At 44.8% G+C, this 22,120-nt stretch overlaps 1 protein-coding gene across 1 annotated transcript in view; it reads right to left on the reverse strand.

Moving 5' to 3' along the window:
• B73 (molybdopterin biosynthesis CNX1 protein / molybdenum cofactor biosynthesis enzyme CNX1 (CNX1)) overlaps positions 1-13,597 on the reverse strand; it is a 156,966-nt gene extending 143,369 nt beyond the window's left edge. Inside the window, exons 1-3 of the mRNA XM_087387585.1 lie at positions 13,522-13,597; positions 13,184-13,419; positions 7,182-7,308 (exon numbers count right to left, since the gene is read on the reverse strand). Coding sequence (XP_087243711.1) covers positions 7,182-7,308; positions 13,184-13,381 — 325 coding nt within the window. The 5' untranslated portion in view covers positions 13,382-13,419; positions 13,522-13,597. The remainder of the gene's footprint in view (positions 1-7,181; positions 7,309-13,183; positions 13,420-13,521) is intronic.
• Positions 13,598-22,120: the final 8,523 nt, after the last annotated feature.

The raw sequence follows: 22,120 nt of genomic DNA on the forward strand, positions 1-22,120 counted from the left end.
TCCTTGGGTTTGGATTTAAAATCTTTAATAAGTGCTTTTCCATCTCTATAGACAGCCCATTTCCCTTCTTTGCGAGCGTCCTTCACTTTGTTCAACTCTGTGGACTTCATCTTGAGCTGAATTGGGGTGAGCTCCTCTGATATCCATACTTCGTACCTCTCAACTTATTTGTTCGCATGAGAATCTTGGTTCTTGCTTTCCTGTCATTGAGCACCACTTTGGCTTGTGTCCCAGTAGAAGCCACAATGGTTATGTCCTTTAAGTCCCACTCAATCTGAGGGGTTACTGCTATGATACTATCAAATTTTTCTGCCAGGCTCCCTTCATGCCAATCTTCAGGTAGTCCTCCTATGTGTAGACATCGAGCATTAGCAGCCCTTTTTTCCCGCTCTTGTACCTCTCCATATACTTCACTTTTGTTGATTTTGTTGTCCATTGTTGCTGAGATTTTCTCTTTGATCGATTTGACCTCATTGGTGACCATGTCCTGGACTTTGGTTACCAACTGTGGTGCAGGTTCTGCTTCCCTGTGTATCTGTAGTACTTTCTATATGATGGCTTGCTTGCCATTGTTATCCATCTCCTTCACTTTCTTCCGGAGAGCTGCAACCATAAGTCTGAGCTCCCTTACTTCCTGCTGTAGAAAATATATCTGCTCCCGTGGATCTGAGCTAACCCTCCGCTTGTAATGCAATGTGTATGGGTTGGGTGTTGCTGCGATGTCGGAGTAGGAGGGTTTATTGATAGGGGTTGCAACAAAGGTATTCACCTTTGGGAACTCCATGGTAGCCTGTGAATAGCTGGGGGCCCTCTTGCTGTCTCTAACACCCCAAACAGAGGAGCATTTCCTATGTACCTACCCAGTCTATTATGAGATCCAGAGACGATACCATTGCCTCAGGAGGGACCACTCTCTCGGCTGATCTACTTCCATGACTAGGCCTATGTTGGCCTCTACCTGATTAAGATCCGACAGAACAAAGAGACCCTATTGAGATAGATCAGGCAGCAGTAGATGATAGTCCTTCAAGAGACAATGGTAGACCGAGCACAGCGGCAGGTTGCGAACTTCTACGCATTTAAGTCAGCTCCAGGACATAGTGGAGTGGAGGAGGAGGAGCTAGCCGACATGAGGGCAAACTGGATCAGTGGGAAGAGATAGCGCAGAGCTGCGTAGCCATAGACCACGCATAATATAGAGGCTGACCAGAGCACACATGATGAAGGTTGTCCAGCCTATCTCATCTCTTCTCAGAGGGGACCGTCTGAGGTGAGGTGTCACTCTTGATATGGCTCACCGGATACAAAGATCACAGAGACTACACCCCCCCACCACAACGAGAGACAACTCGATGGACACATATATGAGATATCTTTGCAGCTCACCAGAAAGCCACCATGACACATGGTTTTGTATTTTGAGTACTAATTTTAAGTATTGAGTTTGAGCTTGTAAGCTTCTTAGCTTAGCATAGCACTCAGCAAGGGCCTAGCGAGCCCTTTGCCTTGGCCGACAATGACTTGTATGGGTTACTCTTTTTCATTGTACTCTGTCTCATAGGCTTGCAAGGCCTTCGGAAGACGTTAATACATCTGTGTGTGTCTGTGTGTGTGTGTGTGTCTCTCTCTCTCTCTCTCTCTGCCCCAAATGCCTGATGGTTCTTGGTCAACATCTCGTTCAGAGCTTGCTGATTTATGTGTGCAGCACTTCTCCACTCATTTTGGGCATCTGGATACTCTTTCTCCTCGGGTCGTGTCTGCACGTCAGCTTCTTTTGCAGCATATTCATCCAATTTTGTCTAATGCCCAGGCTTTGGAACTTGAACATCCCTTCACTGAAAGGGAATTGTCTGATGCACTGAGATCCTGTGGCAAATGGAAATCTCTAGGATGGGATGGTCTCACTGCTGAATTTTTTCTTGCATTCTGGGATCTTCTTAAATTCACCTTGCTGCAAATGGTAAATACAGCATGGCAAAATCAGCAGATGCCTTTGCCATGGAAAAAGAGTCTTCTCAAGCTGATTCCAAAAAAGCAGCTATGTGATTCACTGGGTGATTGGAGGCGCAAATGGTAAATACAGCATGGCAAAATCAGTAGATGCCTTTGTCATGGAAAAAGGGTCTTCTCAAGCTGATTCCAAAAAAGCAGCTATGTGATTCACTGGGTGATTGGAGGCCAATCACGCTCATGCCAGTCATTTACAAGATCATTGCCAAAATGGTGGTTGATCGGATTAAAGGTTATTTGCATGATGGGTTGCATCCCTCCCAATATGGCTTTGTTCCACGTCGCCATATCACAGATAACATTGCCAATGCTGATATTGGGATTGAATATGCCAAATACACGCAGCAGGATGTTCTACTCTTGCAGGTAAATATTGCAAAAGCCTTTGACACAATTCAATGGGATTTCATCTCGCAAACTATGCGAGCTTTGGGGTTTGGACAAAAAATGCAGCAGGTTATTTACTGGCTTTACAGAGATAGCAATGCGGCTTACATTATTTCTGGGGATATCTCTGATGAGTGGACTCTTCGTTGTTCGGTCCGCCGGGGATGCCCCCTCAGCGCTTTACTGTATGCCATTGCTACTCATCCTATGCTGCAATATATTGATCATCTTGTGGCTACAGGATCACTTCATGGCTTGGAATTGGATGCTAATCGCAGCATGGTTGCTCAAGCTTATGCTGATGATTCTTTCTTTACCCCGAAGAATACGCCCCATGATCTTGGTGCCTTGATGCAGGCCCTCTCTATTTATGGTTTGGCAACTGGTCTTCATGTTAATTTTCAGAAGTCTAAGCTGCTCCCTTTGCATTCCAAAGACTGGCATAGTCTATTATGGCCCGGAGATATCATTCCACCCACTCAGTTTGTTCATCATCTTGGTTACCCTTTGGGGTGGGAACTCACTCGCCGACAACAAACTGATTGGGTTTTGGCTAAGCTTCGGAAAAAGCTTGAGTATTGGAAACTGGCAACCTGGCCTTTCCACGTTCGTCTTCGAATAGTGCAGTCCATCCTTGTGGCATATATTCAATTTTACTCGCCATTGATCATGCTCACTAAGGCAGATCTTACATCTTTCATGTCTATCTTTATGGAACTCTTCTGGCGATCCAAATATGGCAGAAAAAGTCTCAAGCTGCTTTCGATGCATCACATTTGTTCTCCCAAGATGCATGGTGGATTGAACATCACGGATATCCATGTGCATATTCTCGCCCACAGGGGGAAAATGTTGCTGCAATTTCTGCAAGGTGATCAGCCTTGGGCTCTTAGGATTAGGACTCTGGTCACTCATATCAGTATTTCTGCGTTTGGTCATTGGCAACTCGATCATTGGGATTTCTTTTTTGGCTGCACTCATGGCACTTTGCCTGGATGCCCTTTTGTCTCCCGCTTGCTTCTTGACTGAAAGCATGTTCTTTCTCATCTGGAATGGAATGAACGGCAATCTTTGCTTGGGAATTCTTTGAGAGCTGAAAGAATTCACTGGTCGAAAGTCTTTCAGCCTCCCTTGGCTTTAGAAGAACCTCGACGTTCCTACTTTGTCTCGTTTAAAGGCATCACCTCGGTTGCTGATGTTATAGATGATGCTGGTACTGTGCTCCCCTTTTCTCTAGCAGCCACTACATATGGATTGGGCTCTCATTATCGTCCTTTGTGGCGACAAATTACTTCTATGCTTTCGCCCTTTGTTCTGATTCCTCCTTTGGAACTCCAGGACCGCCGACTAGAAGATTGGACTTTGACTTCTTCAGGGTCCTCTTCTTGTCCTTTGAGGCTATCTCAAATTACTATACCTACATTGTATAAAATCCTTTTGCCTCAACCTTGGGTTTCACCTGGCGAATGCATCGCCCAGCCAAGTGGTGGAGGAAAAGATGACAACAACTTTGGGCCTATAAAGTACCGCTTCAGCAACAGGTTTTCTTTTAGCGAGTTCTTTTGGGAGTGTTTCCATCTGGACAACTATTAGCTCATCGACACATTGCTCCTGCACTTTGCCATAGATGTTCTGCTTCTTCGGAGACTGTGCCTCACTTGTTTTAGCATTGTCCGTGCTCTCGTGAGTGTTTTTATCTGCTTCGACAGCACCTGCGAGCGAGATTCCCATCTGTTCCATTTGGGAAGTTCTTCTGGCTATTTGGGTTTCATCCATCCAAACCGGAGTTTCATCTTTTCTTCGTTTGGGTTCGCTACTGGACACTATGGACTTTATGGACATATAGGAATTGTAAAGTCTTTGGTGATCCTACTTTCTCTCTGTTTGGCTTTTTTAGGCGTTCTCTGCAGCAATCTTTCATTGATTGCTTGCAGACCCGCTGCATAGATCATGAGGCTTTTTTGGCATATACTGAAATTTTCAGTTGATGTAATTGTAGCACCTTTTTTTGAGGTTGCTACTCATATAATATAATCAATCAAAGATTTCACCCCCAAAAAAGTGTGTGTGTGTGTATGTGTGTGTGTGTGTCTCTTGTCTCCTGCTACCTCTTCACTTTCAATGCATAATTTGACATCCTCGATGGTCTACAAACTTCTTCTTCCACCGCCATGGATTGATAAGCATGCCAACACTCTTTGGAATTTGGATAGGCCTTTATCTTGGTGGCAATCAAAACTCAGGAACATTTGGAAAGCAAAAATGCCATTGAAACAGAGGCTTTTCTTTTGGAGATGTATAGTGGGAGCTTTTTCCATTGGGGTGAAGTCGTATTGCTTCCTCTTCCTGCCCCCGTTGCTCTCATCACAGCGAGATAGTTCCCCATTTGTTATGGTCCTGCCCGCACTCTTGGATACTGATCACTCATGTCTCTCATTTGCTGCGACTTTGCTTTCCCTCTATTAGATTTGGGAAACTTTTCCGGATGTTTGGATGCTTCTCATCTCAGATGTCTCCATTCCTCCTTTTCTTTCACTGGGTTCATTTTTGGGTACTATGGACCATCTGGACACAGAGATTGCATTTTAGGATGGGACAACAGTTTCCTCAGGCATATGGTTTCTTCAGAATGTCCCTCAAGCAATCCTTATATGATAGTTATGCTGCGAGGGACTTGGATGCTACTAGCCTTGAAGTGTTTTCTCAATGTTTTTGAGTTCTTCCATTAGGCTCTCTTTTGATGTTAATTTTATAGCTACTGGTTTCACAAAAAAGAGTGTGTGTGTGTGTGTGTGTGTGTGTGTGTCTCTCTCTCTCTCTCTCTCTCTCTCTCCAGCTCCATACGTCTCACACTTGGGGAGTTCCCCACCAAGATCCAATTCTACCGCGACCACTTTTTGAGAGTATCGGAGGATGGACTCATCATCAGACCCTAGTACCTCGAGGATAGAGGAGTCTCACATGCACTGAGGATCGCCATTGGGCAGATACTGGTCTCGTCACACCAAGCTGAAGATTGAGGCAGGGAGGGTGGCAAGGATACCCAGGGAGCAGCGGCTCTGCAGGCTATGCACGTGGGGTGAGGTCGAGATAGAGGAGCATTTTCTATGCACCTGCCCAATCTACAATAAATTTCGTGGACGATACCCCTGCCTCTTCCAAGAGGGACACGGCTTTGGCCCACTCTCACAACTGATGCACAAAAATATAATGATCCTTATAAAGTATGTAGGTGGCAATGAAAAAACACTTTCAATGCAATAGAACAGGTTCCCATGATGTTATGAAATGTGTCATGATATTATTTCTTAATCTTATTAAATGTCTAAGTAAATTAGGAACATGGTCTCATGATGTTAAATATACCGTATCAATGTAATAGAACGGGTTTCCATTCGCTTTTTCTGTGCACTATGTCCCATAGGCCCGCGAGGCCTCCCGCGGACGATAATACATCTCTCCCTCTCTCTCTCTCTCTCTCTCTCTCTCTCTCTCTCTCTGTCAGCCCACAACCCCCGACCCCTCACTCCGCCCCTGCCCCCAATCCCGTCTCTGCTCCCCCTGCCCCCAAACCTTTGTAGACAAGCCACAACAGTAGTTGCTGCTACTGCCGTGCCAATCGCACCAGAGCTCTGCCAATGCAGCTCTTAATAATTGCATCAAAGATGCTGGAAGACCTGCGATCACCAACGACTACAAATGGCACGCCAAAATCCCACGAAGATGTGCGACGACCTAGTCCAATGATGTGCAAGCAACCTATAACAAGTGACTGAAGTGCAGAGACTGTCTGGAATCAAATTGCAGTGAAGACCTTATCAAATAATGTCAAACAGCGAGTTAAGTGCAAAGATGGACATGCTGTCAAATTATGTCAATCAATCAGAATGCAAGGTCAAAATGCCACGAAATTGCACTAGACACGCAATATCCCATCTACAGTTTGTCAACTCTGTGCCACCACCAAGAATTAGTCGTGGAAAGCTGTTTGAGTACATCAAATATTATCAATGCTGAACAAGCTGTTTGAATCATAGTTACCAGGGAGCGGCATTCTGGCCTCCGAAACGCCGTTCTTGAAAGGAGAAACCCAGGGAACATCCGGAACGTCCCTTGGGGACATGTTACCAAGGAACGCCGTTCCAGTGGCGTTCCAGCCCTAATCCCGACGTTTCGGGTTTTGACCTAGCTAAAAGTCCCGACGGGCGCCACGCGACGGCTCTTCCTCCTGTCTCATCTTCTCGTGCCATTCCCGCTGCCCCCCTTTGCTGCTCTAGCCTCCACGACCTCCTTACTCCACCCTCCCTCCTTGCTTCAGCCCTCCATCTCTCCCTCCTCCTACCTTTCTCGACTCCCTCAACCCCCATCCCTCCACTCCCTTCTACTATCTCAGCCCCCCATTCTCTCCACTCTCTCCATCTTCTCTTAGCCCATTTCTCTCTGCCCCCCCTCTTCTCAATGGCTCCTCCCCGTGGCCTCAACCAAGACCACAAATCCGAGTGGTGGAAGGAGGTGACACCTGGATGCATCTATGACAAGTCAAAAGGAGGAGCACGAAAGTGGGATTGTCCCTATTGTGGTGAAGAAAAATATGGAGGCTCAGACCGAGTGCAGAATCATTTATTGAGAGTAAAGAACGGAGGCATGAATTGTTGCCCTAGAAATATTTCAGCTGCAGATACTTCCGCTTCTTAATGCTAACCGAATGATAAAATGGAGAACTGCAACACAAAGTCATGCCCAAATAAAGGTGTCATTTTTCGAGTAGTCAAGATCTGGTTTACCTCCAGTAGTTATGTAGGCCACGTTGCCAGAGGTAACCTCTACATCTGCAGCATCATCCCCTGCTCTCGCCGCTGCAATTATGGGATAGTCACCTGGTCCATCAGCAGCAATCACAGCAAATCCATCCTGCATACCAAATTTTGCCTCTTGTAATTAGAAAGAACTCACCCTTTAAAAGGCTCAAGCATTCCCTAAGACAAAAATGCTTCATTTTGGAAATTATATAAGACTTGATGACATCACTATTTTAGTAATTCCAGCAATGAGATACAAAGATGCAGGTATTGAAACATGGAGGAGCTGCTCGGTGAGCTCCCCACTGCTGCCTGCGGCTCCTGTTTGCTCCGCCCGCTGCCCCTCCTCGTCGCCCCTCCTCCCTGCCTCACCCTCGTCCTCGCCCTCGCTCCGCCTCACCCCTCCTCCCTCTCCGCTCTGCCCTGCCCTCCCCGCTCCACCTCCGCCCCCACCTTGCCTTCTCCCGCCCCACGCCGCCTCCCCTTGCTCCGCCCCCTGCCCTACCTTCTCCCCTGCGCCGCCTCCCCTTGCTCCGCCCCCCGCCTTGCCTTCTCCCCAACTCCACCCCTCCTTCCGCTTCCTTGCCTCCCACTCCCCTCCTTGCCACCCCGCACATCCTCCCACCCTTCTTCCCTCCCGCCCGTGCACCCCCCTCGCCACTCCACCTCCCCCCTCCCTCTTCTTCTCCTCTTCTCTTGCCTCTCCCGCCCTCCTTCCTCCTCTTCATTCCTTCCTCCTCCTCTCCCTCCTTCCTCTCCTCCCCTCTACTTTCCCTGCCGCCCTCTCCTTCTCTCTCCTCCGCTTTTCCGCCTCGCCTCGTCGTTCTTTCTTTTCCTTTTTCATTTGCCTCCCTGCAGCGGGAGCATTCGTGTTTGTTACGGTGAAAGAAAATCTTGGTGGCGACCTTTGGTCTGGCTAGAGGGGCTCTATGGCAGCACCCTCGACTCCCACAGCTGTCAAGGTTCTTCTTTCCCCAGCTGACAAGCAACAGGTACAGCAGGCAGTTCAATCCCTCCAAGACAAGGCGCTTGTGGGCAGAATTGTGGGCCTCACGCCTACACGGAGACAGATGCGAGAGTGGATCCAGGCGAGCTTGACATTAGAGGGCGACCACATCCAGGAGGTCACCATCTATGGACGAGGCGTTTTCCTCATCCAGCTGAGCTCCCCTGACACCGCCTCGACACTTGTGGAGCAGAGCCCCATACTCCTTCGCCCGCACCTTGTCTACCTCTTTCCTTGGTATCATGGGTTCACAGTGGAGGACATGGACACGACACACCATGTTCCACAGTTTCCGGTTACACTCTGTTTCCCAGGGCTCCCCAAGGAGTATCGAGCCATCCTCCCTTCCATTGGTCGGGCATTTGGCACGGTGCTTGAGTCCCCGCCAGAGATGACCGCCTCCGTTCTAGCGGATGATGGAGTCCCCAGGATCAGACTGGTGGTGGAGAGCCTGGAGTCCCTCCCAGAGTTGATCCTTCTCGAGACCCTAGAAGGGGGTGCACTTCGCCAGAGAGGGGAGATCTCCGGGTTACTAGGCTAGTGTCTTCGATGCAGACAGATGGGTCACCTCGCCAGAGATTGCCCCCGTGGCCTCCCTCGTGCGCCTCCTCCCCCTCCTCCACAGAGTAGGCAAAGTCAGCATGCCCGAGTTCAGCGCCCTCTCAGGCAGGAGCAGCAGGAGTCTCAGACCCCATGGGTTACCCCCTTGGAAGGGAACTCGACACAAGTTAAAAAGAAAAAGAAAACAAGCAAGCAGGCCCGCAAACTCCGCAGGCAGAGGGCCAACCGCAAGGAGAGGGACATGGTTGACCGAGAGGCCTCGAAAGAGGAATAGCAGGAGCCTCCCCCAGCAGTGGGGGCCTCATCCAGCCGATCCTCCAGCTTCAGAAGTCCAACCTCCGCACCCAAGAGCTCTAGAGCCGGCGTTGGCGGAAGCCGCAATCGCTAGCCCGACGAGGGCCATGGAGGAGCCGATCCAGAGCCCTGGTAAGCCTGATCAGCAGGGGGGGCCTGAGGTCGCCCTTTTCCCTCCTCCTCCCCCTCCCCCCCCGACCCCTCCCCCTCCTCCTCTTCACTTCCCCCTCCCCCTCCAGGGTTCCCCCCGCCCCCTCAGCCCCCCCTCCGATGGTCACTCTCACCACCCGCCCCCCTCCCTCTATCCCCCGCGTCCCGACCTCTCCCTCTCCCGCCGCTCCCCTCTCCACTTCAATAGCAACTTCTTCTGCTTCGACACCCCTGCCATCAGGCAAGGGAACGATGACGCCCCCTCTGCTTCCTCATCGCAGCAGTAGGTTTGCTCAGAGAGGGATCCTGAGGGACGAGGCTCGTCCTCCCGGCCAACAGCTCCCAACCTCCAGCTTGGGCGTCCCTTACCGCGGGACTTCTAGAGGTTAGGACCCTGGAACTATCTGGAGATTCCGGACTCATACCCTCTACCTTCAGCCCCGAAAGGGGGGTTTGATCAGTGTAGTGGGATCTCAGACACACCCCGTTTTAAGATTTCCATTTGCCTCCACAGGGTTGGAGAAGTGGTCCTCTGAGGTGTTTGATGCTATTTTGGGTAATCAGCTTATGCTCATGATGGACGGGTGGATGGGACCACAGGGACTAGATCTTTGATACACCCATGGTGCGGAGGTTAACTTTCAGCTGAGCTTCACGTGCGAGGAGCCGGTGTGTGATTTAGCGACGGGAGTTATCAGATTGCCGATGGAGGCAAAGGTGGAGCAGGCACACTTCTGGCCCCTCCAGACGTGTACGGAGTTGTTCGGGGTGGAAGAGAATCCATCTCTTCACATCTAAATTCAATGAAGAGCATTTTGACACAGTTATCTGGCATCAAGTTTAATCTTGATAAAGATATTGTAATTGCCATCTTACTTAGAAGTCTAACTGAAGAATATGGCACTATTGTAACCACACTCACCAATATACCAGAGAGATAAGTCTGGTGGAAATTGAAGCATCCCTCTTGGGAAAGGAAAGGAAGATCAAACAAAGAAGTGACTTCAAAGAAGGGGCATATTTGGCCAAAAGCAACTTCAAGGGAAAGAGCAAAATGAAGTGCAACTTTTGTGGCAAACCTGGACACTTTGAAAAGGAATGTTATGCAAAGAAGAGATGTTCAGCCAACCTTGTTGAAGAGGCAGAGACTAAAGAAGAAGAAGAACCAGAGAATGTTAAAGCTCTCACTGCTTACAACACCCAAGTCAATTCTGACAAGGGTGAGGATCCATATGTTTTCTAAGTTATGTGTGTGAGGTCAATAATGGTTCTCTGCCATGGATAGTCCATCCTTAAATGATTGTTAGTCTTTTGAGATTTTTCCTTGTTGGACGCATTGGGCTTTCCATACATAGTCATTATCTATCTCCCAGTTGTAAACCAAGAAGTGTTGCCACATGATGGTGAGCAAGCCATGGAGCATCCCATATACTACTGCTGAGGGATGAGGTCATCAATTTGTGGGGAGGGAATGAAGGGCAAATTGATGTATGTGTGTGTGTGTCTATGGGCTTGGAGTCCTATGCAAGGAGTGTATGAGTGTAGGTGTGCTAGAAGGTTCTAGTGACTTGGCAGTTAGGTATGTCAGGTTGGTGTGATGTGTGAGTGATCATAGGAGGTGACTGATTGAGATAATCATGGAGATGATTGTGGATCTGGGATCTACCAACATGGAGGCAGTTGCCTATATATGTAACCACTCAAGAACAAAGATTTAATCATTGTGCCTCATTGCTTTCTCTATGAACCAACAAGACCAATAGCTTTTTAGCCTAAAAAGCTAACCGAGCCACAGTATAAGTGGCCAACGTATGAAAAGAAGCTCTATGCTATTATTCATGCGTTGAAAAAGCAGAAAGATTATTTGTATGGCTCTACTTGTGTAGTCTAAGTTGATAACTCTTCTATGAAATATTTCTACAACTCCATTGATCTAAGAGGAAGAAAAGCCCGATGGTCGGAGTTAATGGAGGAATCTGACTTTGAGACATGATTGAAAAGGATCTATCAACATGATAGCTGATGCCTTGAGCAAAATTGGTGATGTGAATCAACTTTACGTCACTGAGATCTATTCAAACCTGTATGACTCTCTTACGGGACTTTATTTTGAAGATGAATCTTCAAAGGTGTCCAAGATAAAGTACAAGCTGGGAATGCCCATGTTGCTAGTAAGCTTCGAGAGAAGCCACTCACACTTTTGAGTACAAAACAATGGTGTCCCTCCCAATTAGCTTGCTTTTATGGGCATGGGTGTAGCAATCAATATGATGCTTGAGGCCACCATGTTGATGTTAATAGTACAACACAATGGTGCCCCTCCCAACTAGCTTGGCAGTCAATATGATGCTTGAGGCCACCATGTTGATGTTGAAAACATGTCTAAAGATGACTACATTGTACAATTTAAAGTGAGAATGGCAGGGTTAAGGAGTGTCATGCATATGGAAGCCATAGCTTCTGCAACATTGTTGCTAATTAGGGGAGTTACTTTCTTGGCTAACTTTGTCATGATGGGTATGACAGACAACGAACCTTCCTATCTTGTACTTCTAGGCTGACCATGGCACAGAGCAGCATGTGCAGTGAAGAACCGGGAGAAGGATCTACTTTCGTTGCCATTGGGTGCCACCACTCTTCTCATCAATTTGAGACATTCCTCTAGCTCGTCTCAAAAGCCACTATCGGTCAGCTTCGGTCAGCTTACCTTGGAAATACCATTTAAGCCAAGCACTCCTTTGGTGTTACCACCTTTATAGAGTTTGTAGTCCTCTCTCCCCCTCTATCTGCCCCCCTGAGCTGTCCCTCGATCTAAATTCTTACAACATTCCTCTCTTTTGATGCATGTTCCCAATACAAGGAAAGATTCAGAATTAGCAGCAGAGATAGCCAAGTTGGATGCAAGATTGAAGTCGGCTCAGTTTTGCTGTGACAATATATATTTATTTGAGTACATATCTTGTCAAGATTTCTGCCTCCAGCAGAAGATGCAGCTGGACTGACCGGTCGAAGCACCCCTTTTTTTTAAACCTTGGTCTATCAGAGGCCAGGTGATAACTGTGTCGGACAGACACAGATTTTGCCATGTTTTCACCGGAATAAGCACAGCAGCAGGAATGTGTCTTTGTCATGATAATTCAGAACATCAGCTAGAAGGTGGCTTGGAAGCAGAAGTACCTCTAGAGAATAATGAGTTTTGGGTGCTAAAATTCTTCAGTGGTGGCAGCAGCCCATTTAGACCTTCAATAAGCTTGATTAAACCTATGTAGGCTATCCAGCAAAGCAAAATTAGCATGGCAATAAAAGGTCATATGGTAAGACAATAGTACGCAGAGTAGCATTTCAAGAGTCTGTAATTCAGGCAATGTTAGCTGATATCAGGCTTTGTACCATTGATTTGCCTTGACCTTCTGGGGCGTGGATGATCCCACATATGCATAGGTGGCATGCGTTCACAGTAGTAAGGCTGAAGCGAAGCTGCCCTGTCATTTCAGTCATCTCTGTGCTAGTCCAGCCCCTGACGAGTTTTGGTCGTGCACCATATAATCCAGGGCGCAAGCATTATCATTCCATTGCTAGTCCTGGTACTTCTATATAAATATTCCACAGTCACTGAACTACATTTACATCGCCCAGCTCCCATCATTTCCGTCATTATAGGCATCCTGCTACACAGCCACCTTCTATGTACTCTTTCTAAAGCAGAGGAGTTCCTCTGCATACTGTTCTCGTATACCCCTGTAATCTACCTATTGCAATGCTCACATTTATAATTATCTTTTACAGATCACACCAAGATTCAGCCTTCCATTGTTACCCGAGCGCAATATGATGTGATGGCGGGTTCCCAGGGCAAAAAAGAGGGAGGGTGGGGGAGGGAGGGGAGGGGGGCCATCCCTAAAGGCATCCATATTATCCAAACAATAAGTGATGCTGATGAGGATACACTGCAGGAGCAAAGTTGCTAGGTATCTACCTTGACGGATGCTGGATACGGAGGGAGAGGATCAGGAGCGGCCAGGTCTTCCGCCAAAAGTAATCCTAAAGCTTCATGTATGGGTAAAGATATGGGAGTCAACTGCTTTGCAACTGACAGGACAACACTGGTAGCGTCGGCAACTGAGAGGGTCGTGGTGTGGTTGCATTTGATCGACAATGGAGCCTCCGTTGCCATGATACTCGGCAATTGCAAGAAGAAACTTGATGCGTATACTGCAACAGAGCTAAATGTGAGATGAACAGTTTCTTCCTTACATTTGGCAACCTATTCTCTGTTACTTGCCAACACTACGTGACAATATTACACTTGGCAACCTCTCGGTCTTCCCCAGGGACCGGCCGGCCCATGCGCACAAACCGAGAAACGCGGCCGCTCATGTGCACGAATGCCCAAACTTGTGCCTCTAGAAGATCAACAAAATAAAAATAATTGCTTCGCTTTTCGGAACTTGACACTTTTGACTCTGCATAGCATGACTTGGCATTATGTATGGCCACATGACATGAAGCCATGCCCTCATTGGAGTGTCCCATTGCACAATGGTGTATTGCTTTGAAAAACCATACTCATCTCCTTGGCAACTATACAAAAGCGGGTTTGGTCATGTACAATTTGCATCACACCTGCTCTTACTCTCCTCTAGATCGGTTGCTTGTTGACTAGTATAGACATACTTTTTACTTGACAATAGTGTCTACCATACGTTTGCTTAACCATTCCGTGCAACGTTGTACATTTCATATCATGTTTTCCTAGCTCTTAATGAAGGTCAATATCAACACTAAATAGAAGGACTCTTTCGGAGACAAAAGAGAAATCTAGTATGGATATTTTTTCTCTCCCAAATATAATGTTCCACTAGTAGGTATAAAGGAGGCGAACTAACTATATTGGGTACAAAAAGATTTACAAATCATTTCAGTTTGAAATTCTTCATACACTCCAATCAAACAAAATTTTATTATTATTTATTCCCTTATAATAGTTTAACATTTCACACTTCAATGAGAAATTGTGAAATATGTAAAGAAAAGAAGCAAGCAAAATTACTTGACATACTCCAAGAGAGCTAACAATTAGGAGGTATAGTATTTTGAGAAAAAAAGTAATTAGTTACAAGGTCTGGAGGAATCCAAAAAAGTAATCAGTTAGCAACGTGTGGAGAGGTTGATAGAGAAGAAGTTGTGAGATATGTTTCGCGTTTTAATATTTGGTTTCCATTGATGCACATGTGGAATTATCTAACACTCTAATACGCGTGGAGTCGAAGCTTCAAAGAATATAAATGAAAAGAATATATTATTAAAATAAATGAAAAGAATATATTATTAAAATAAAGTGAAAAGAGGAGAGATTCAAATGCATAATTCTATTGCTTTTTGGGTAGTAGTGTCCATCTATTCATCTATCTCCCTTTGATATGATATCTACCTTTGCTAAGGTTTGACATCCCAATAGATAGGATCTCAATAGATATCATGGTGCCAATGAATGAAGGAGACCCATTGCTTTATAAAAAATACATTTATATAATTTTCAGTTGGAGTGTCCTAGTTGATACACTCCTTTACCATTTTTTGTAAGAAAATTAGGACTCCTAATTTCAACTAAGATCCATTGCAAGATACCTAAAAATAAACATAACAAAAGATACCTTTAAAAAAACAAGTAAATATGCTTCACCTTATGGCCTAACAATCATCCCCCCCAAGGTCTAGTACTAATTAATCGATTCCCTATTTTACAACATTGTTTTAATTTATTGGTGTGGCAATAGTCACTTATGATTTCCTTCATGTCTTCTTCGCTACAATGTTTGTATAATGGGTTTCTTTTTTTCTCACTTGCACTAGTAGACTTTGCTTTTATTAGAACATGTCTATGAACAATAAACAAGGACATAGCCACCTCATGAGGTTAAGTCCATAAAATCCTCCACTGTCTCTCCTTTTTTTCCCCGAGCATTTGGGGGACAGAATCCTATTTATGTGTGGTTTTCAATGGGTGGAAAAGACACATCACTTGCACCTCAATTGCACATTAATGGATGGAAGAGACACCTCACTTGCAAAAGACGTATTCCTTTTAGAGCTCCTTCTTATCATATTTATGTAGACTCTCATACGTTATCATGCACATGATTCATTACTGCTAAGTGGCACTAGCATACTTCACATGTATGAAAGTAGCCTACCAACAGCAAGTACAAAAACAACATCACGTTATCCATTATTCCCTCTCAACCCTTTACATTACTATATTTGTATCTGGGTTTGGTAGCATTATTGGCTCTTTGCTATTGCTCTTGAAAGAAAAAGATATGCCTTTAATGTTGTGGGAGAATTCAGTCATGAAAATTATATAAGACTTTTAAGGTCAATGTCAGGCATGCTTTTTTAATAGGTGAGTAAAATGTTTACCCTCCCCCACTAAGAATGGACATGAGCCTTATGAGTTCCTATGGAAGGTTTATGTTTAAAAGCTCTTATTAAGTGTTCTTTTCATATGATTTGACCTTTTAAAATCTTGTTATGTAAAAATGATTTTGCACAACTGCATAAAAGCAAAGCTTGGATAAGTCCTAGCAAGCATCACTTTTATTGAAGAGGGGAGTCTGCATACCTGCCACCATCCAACAAGATAACCATGGTGAGAACCAGTTAAACCTTAGTTGGGAAGACAGGTGTCATAAATGCCCCTCCCTTGTTATCGAGGTCACAATAAGAATAAACCCTTAACCATAGACTTATTAAGCTAGATAAAAAAGTTTGAGTACAAAGATTGTACAAGGAATGATAGAAGAGGGGTTAAAAAATATTAGGTAAAGAAAATGAAAAGAAGGGAGGGGGGGGGTTTACAAAGGGACAAGGGGTGCAAGAATCAATCTTTTCGAATAATTAAATAAAAGAAAGAATAATGATAACAAAATAAAAAATTCTTTATGACATGTAGAGAAATAAAAAATAATGAGCCTATGTGGGCAATACATATACATATAGAAAGGAATTGAATAAAAGAAAGAATACTCATAATGAAAATGAAGAAATAAACTTTACAACATATAGAGTAATGAAGAAATAATGTGGAAAAAAGAAACCTATGTGAGCAATCAATAACTACAATAAGATTAGTAAAGTATGTAGAAACAAGAGATAAATATTTTAAAGTGGGGGAATGGAAAGAAATGTATAAAGAGGGGGTAAACAGAGACATGTAAAAATAAAAAGGGGGAAGGGGCGGGGAGGGTTGTATATATTGAAGGATATGAGATAAAGAGGAGGTAAACAGTTAATAAAAAAGAAGTCCCCAAAGACCTCTAAAATCCATGCTTGCACAGTCGAAGGGGAACTTTAAAGAAGCTAATGTTGATGCTACGTGTAGGTGGAAAGGGAGTACAAAGAGCCCGTGTTTGTGGTGGCTAACATAATAATTGGTGGAGGCGTCAACACGAGCTAGCATGAAAGGGAAGATGCAAAGGGGAACCAGAGAGTACTAAAAACAGAGGGTATTGTGTGGAAGTCGAGGGAGTAAGAGAGTATGGAAGGAGGTGAGAGAGAGGGTAGAAGAGAACGATATTGCAGCAGCTGAGGCAGATCCATGGCATGCCAGTGGAGGCAGACAATGAACTAGGAGAAGGGAAAGACACCTCGTGAGTCGAAACCAGTATGGGAGCAACCGCCCACAAATGGAGAAGACGGCCAGCAGTGAGGAAAGTTGGGGAGGCGAGATCAAAAGAGCTCATTGAGGAGAGGCGATAGTTGGGAGATGAGTTTGGATAGTTTGGACATTATAGCGGGCATGGCTAACAAAGACAATGATGCATTGGGCGCAAAGAGCGGAGAACGAGAAGGGGGAATAGCTGAACTAAGAAGAAGACTGAGGCAAATTTAGCGTAACCGAATGGAGTACATTACAGCAGATTGTTTGGAGGTGGAAGTAAATGGTAGGAGGTGAGGCTTTAAATAAGCAAGGGAGTCAAGCAGTCGGGAAAGTGAGATAGTCGATGAGGGGGGTTGGGGGTGTGGGGAGTTGGCGTAGAGAACTTGATGAGAAGAGGGAGTGAGATAGTCAGGGAAGCGAGGGGGTTGGGGGGGGCGGGAAGTGGGTTAGTTAGGTTTTAAAAAAACATGTCGTTAGGGACAGGCAAGGTAGTTAAATTATCAAGGACAAGGTTGAGGAGGAATTTAGAACGAAATAATGAGTAAATTAGGACTAATGTAGGAAAAAATTAGAAAAAATTAGAGGTAATTAGGGAAAATTAGAACTTAGGAGTGAGGTAGTTTATTTTAAAAAAAGGAAGGAAAAAGAGAAATAAAAGGGAACATTTAGTGGAAAGCAAAGGGGAAATTGAGGGAAAAATAGGTGTAGTAGGAATAAATTAGGAAAACGAGAAACAATAATGGAAAGTTTTGACAAAAGACGAAAGAGGAGACAAGAGCGGGAGGAGAGGTTAGAAAGCTTAGACGATGAAGGAGCAGCTGATAGGGAACAATCAAACCCTAAGAGACAGCCAGAGTTGGAGCAACAAGAGGTGAACCAGCTCGAGGCACCTCAACAGCCAGAAAGTAGACCAGAAGAACAAGAGCACAAAAGACGCAAATTGGAAGAATGGGCCAAAGTGCAAGAAGATGCAAGGCGTATAAGGATTTAACTAGCTCAATAAGCAAGGCAATGAATGGAGAACAAAGAACAACCAGCATGGCCCAATGCCACTCAGGACTTTCCACGATCTAGATAGGGTGGAAAAACTTTGCCAAAATTGAAGAGAACAGCAAAAGGCAAAGGCAATGATCGATGAGGTGGTGATGGTGGTGGAGGTGGAGGTGGAGGTGGAGGTGGTGGAGGTGGAGGCGGAGGTGGAGGTGGAGGTGGAGGTGGAGGTGGAGGAGTCCCTAGATGAAGGCACCACAGAAAGCTTGGATGAAGGCACTTTTTGAGATCAAGAAATATCAAAAGAGCGTAGAGCCTCTAATCAAGAGAGATCTGTTTGCTTGATTGGTCAAAGAGATTCTGCAATCCTACATGGACGATTATCATTTTCAATCAATCGGATTGGATACCTTACAAGAGGCTACAAAAAGGGCTATGGTATCCCTTCTTAATGAACTTGTGCACAATCCATGCCGAGAGGGTTATGATCATGACTAAAGACATGCAGCTGGCAAGGCAGATTAGAGGCGACCCACTACTTAGGCCATAGATAGTTTGGTGTATCATTTAGTGATTTTTTGTTGTTAGAAGCAATTTTGTGCAAAGATGGTTATAAATATTTTCTAGTAATACCTTGTAATTCTTTTTGAAAATCTGGATCTATATTATGGATGACATGTCAGAGGCCTGATTTACGAGAAAGTGGAAAAAGACTAGTTTTCCTACTATTGCTCTAACGGGGGTTTCTGCAACATGTGCTAGTAGAGGGTACCATCTTATAGTAGGGCAAGCATCACCCTGAGTTCATGCAGTTTTATAGTCACTCAACGTGTCTTCTGCAATCAAACTAAACTATGCTGAAGAAATCCATGTCTTTGTTGCACATATAGTTTGGAACTCGCTTTGGGTACATAACTCCCCCCATTCCTTGCTAGTTCAGGAATTGGCCAGAATGATAGTGCCATGTTGCCATGGGTACATGGAGTCACTTCAAACCTGCAAGAAACTATTATGTGTGTCTGTCTGTCATCATCGAGGCAGTCTCTTCTCTTGAAACAATACAATGAGTATACCTTGTGGCAGGGGAGACCATATGTATAATAGATGATAACTACGTATGCACTCGACGAGCAACTGCTATAGCCCACCTTCTCACTGCATATGTATAATAGATGATAACTAAGTATGATTTTACGTGTGCACTCGACAAACCAACTACTATAGCCCACCTTCTCACTACACTAGTAATGAGAACATGATGAGAATGTAGCCGGGTAGTATGGAAAAGGAGAGTTTGAACATTCCATAGTTTGTGCGGAGACCATACCACTAGATGTAGACTATAATTACTGCATAGAAAATAAAGAAAGGGTGGATCTACTAGTTCTTGTTGCTTGAACTCATGCGTTCAATTAGGAATTGACATGGATGGTGAGTATGCTGTCAATACAACCAACTACACCTCCTTGTTATTCCAATGTTGTGGCTAGCACACTATATCACACACGCACCTTTTTTTGTACAAATGGCATGGTCATGATTTCATCCCCACGATGAGTTTTAATCGTGTTATTAACTAGTAGCTTGAGCATCCATGGGTGACTAAGCTAAGTTTTTTTGCCCTACTACAAGTGATTAAGGTAAGCCATAGGCAAAAAATCATGCATGAAGATTCTGGAGACTCACGAACGTTCTAGAGGGTGCCATAGCAACTATAAAGAGAGGGAAGCAGAGAGGGAAGGTGAGTGGGAGGGAGAGAGTGGAGAGAGAGAGAGAGCAAAGGGAGAAGGGGAGGGAGTGGAGCAAGCTGAGCGCAGGGAGAGGGAGAGGGGGAGGGAGAGGGAGAGGGAGAGAACACACTCAAGGGAGAGGGAGTGGGAGAGGGAGAGGAGCAAAATGGAGAGAGACGGGAGAGTGTAAGGAGAGAGTCTCTTTGGAGGGTGGCCGAAAGGTTAATTGAGACGAATTAATCACCATAGCTACACCTTCTTTCCGCCATAGCCCTCTACCCTCTCCCTTCAGTCTGCTCCTCTCACCTGATTGAGTATGCTTGAAATTTTTGTCTCAAAATTACAATTGTACTTAGATTGACTCCAAATGAAGATTGCGTGTAATTTGTGGAATAAAGCTTTGCAAATGGAGTTTAGCCCAAGCAATTTATTGAACTCAAATGAGTAAAAAAAGGCATTCATGGTGGATACCTTCGCAAGCTTCCCAAAAACATAGAAGTTGGATAGCAACCAAAAGTCATGTTGGAAAGTGTTGGATTGCTAAACCAAATGTACATTGATGTTAATCAAAAGTGCACCTCAATATTTATTGTAGAAATTTGATTAATTGGCTCATTTTTCTTTTTAAAGAAGCGTTAAATTTTGTACTTGTGGACCCAACACTTAATTTTTACATTCCAACACATTCAAGCAATAATTTATATATTCTAACACATTTAAGAAATAATTGTTACAAGCACAAGGGAGCTTAAGTTTGAGATTTGAGAGGGCAACCAATGAGAATGAGACGAAGGGGGGGGGGGGGTGACGACGAGAAGGCAGGGGGGGCAACGTAGGGGGAGGGAGGGGTTATTACTAATGACGTGCAAAATAAATGTACCTCTATGTAAATACAAATACCTTCATTATCTCAGTACCATAGTACTCTCTCGTACCAACACATTCCTTCCTACCTTCACATCTCCCAGAAGCTACTCAGGAGAGTCTGACACATTCCATAGTTTGTGCGGAGACCATACCACTAGATGTAGACTATACGTTACTGCATAGAAAATAAAGAAAAGGTGGATCTACTAGTTCTTGTTGCTTGAACTCATGCGTTCAATTAGGAATTGATGTGGATGGTGAATCTGCTATCAATACAACCAACTACACCTCCTTGTTATTCCAATGTTGCGGTTAGCATACTATATCACACACGCACCTTTTTTCGTACAGATGGCATTGTCAGAGTTCATCCCCAGGATGAGTTTTAATCGTGTTATTAACTAGTAGCTTGAGCATCCATGGGTGACTAAGCTAAGGTTTTTTGCCCTACTATAAGTGAGCCATAGGCAAAAAATCATGCATGAAGATTCTGGTGACTCGCGGATGTTCTAGAGGGTGCCATAGCAACTATAAAGAGAGGGAAGGAGAGAGGGAGGATGAGTGGGAGGGAGAGCATGGAGAGAGAGAGAGACCAGAGGGAGAAGGGCAGGGAGTGGGAGCAAGCTGAGCACAGGGATAGGGAGAGGGAGAGGGAGAGGGAGAGGGAGAGGGAGAGAACACACTCGAGGTAGAGGGAGTGGGAGAGGGAGAGGAGCAAAATGGAGAGAGAGGGGAGAGTGGAAGGAGAGAGGCTCTTCAGAAGGTGGCCGAAAGCGTAATTGAGATGAATTAATCACCATAGCTGAACCTTCTTTATGCCATAGCCCTCTATCCTCTCCCTTCAGTATGCTCCTCTCACCTAATTGAGTATGCTTGGAATTTTTGTCTCAAAATTACAATTGTAGTCAGATTGACTCCAGATGAAGATTACGTGTAGTTTGTGGAATAAAGCTTTGCAAACGGAGTTAAGCCAAGCAATTTGTTGAACTCAAATGAGTAAAAGAAGGCATTCATGGATACCTTTGCAAGCTTCCCAAAAACATAGAAGTTGGATAGCAACGAAGAGTCATGTTGGAAAGCATTGGATTGCTAAACCAAATGTACATTGATGTTAATCAAAAGTGCACGTCAATATTTCTTGTGGAAATTTGATTAATTGGCTCATTTTTCTTTTTAAAGAAGCATTAAATTTTGTACTTGTGGACCCAACACTTAATTTTTACATTCCAACACATTCAAGTAATAATTTTTATATTCTAACACATTTAAGAAATAATTGTTACAACCATAAGGAGTCCCTAGAATAATAGATGATGGTGGCGGAGGTGGACGTGAGGTGGAGGAGTCCCTAGATGAAGGCACCATAGAAAATTTGGATGAAGGCACTTTTTGAGATCAGGAAGTATCAAAAGAGCGTAGAGCCTCTAATCAAGAGAGATCCGTTTGCTTGATTGGTCAAAGAGATTCTGCAATCCTACATGAACGATTATCATTTTCAATCAATCGGACTGGCTACCTTACAAGAGGCTGTAGAAATGGCTCTAGTATCCCTTCTTAAGGACATGAACTTGTGCACAATCCATGCTAAGAGGGTTACGATCATGACAAAAGACATGTAGGTGGCAAGGCGGCGACCCACTACTTAGGCCATAGATAGTTTGATGTA

Source organism: Dipteris shenzhenensis, chromosome 16, assembly GCF_047967505.1.
Source record: "Dipteris shenzhenensis isolate YYH24624 ecotype China chromosome 16, Dip_SZ_1.0, whole genome shotgun sequence".
Classification (NCBI taxonomy): domain Eukaryota; kingdom Viridiplantae; phylum Streptophyta; class Polypodiopsida; order Gleicheniales; family Dipteridaceae; genus Dipteris; species Dipteris shenzhenensis.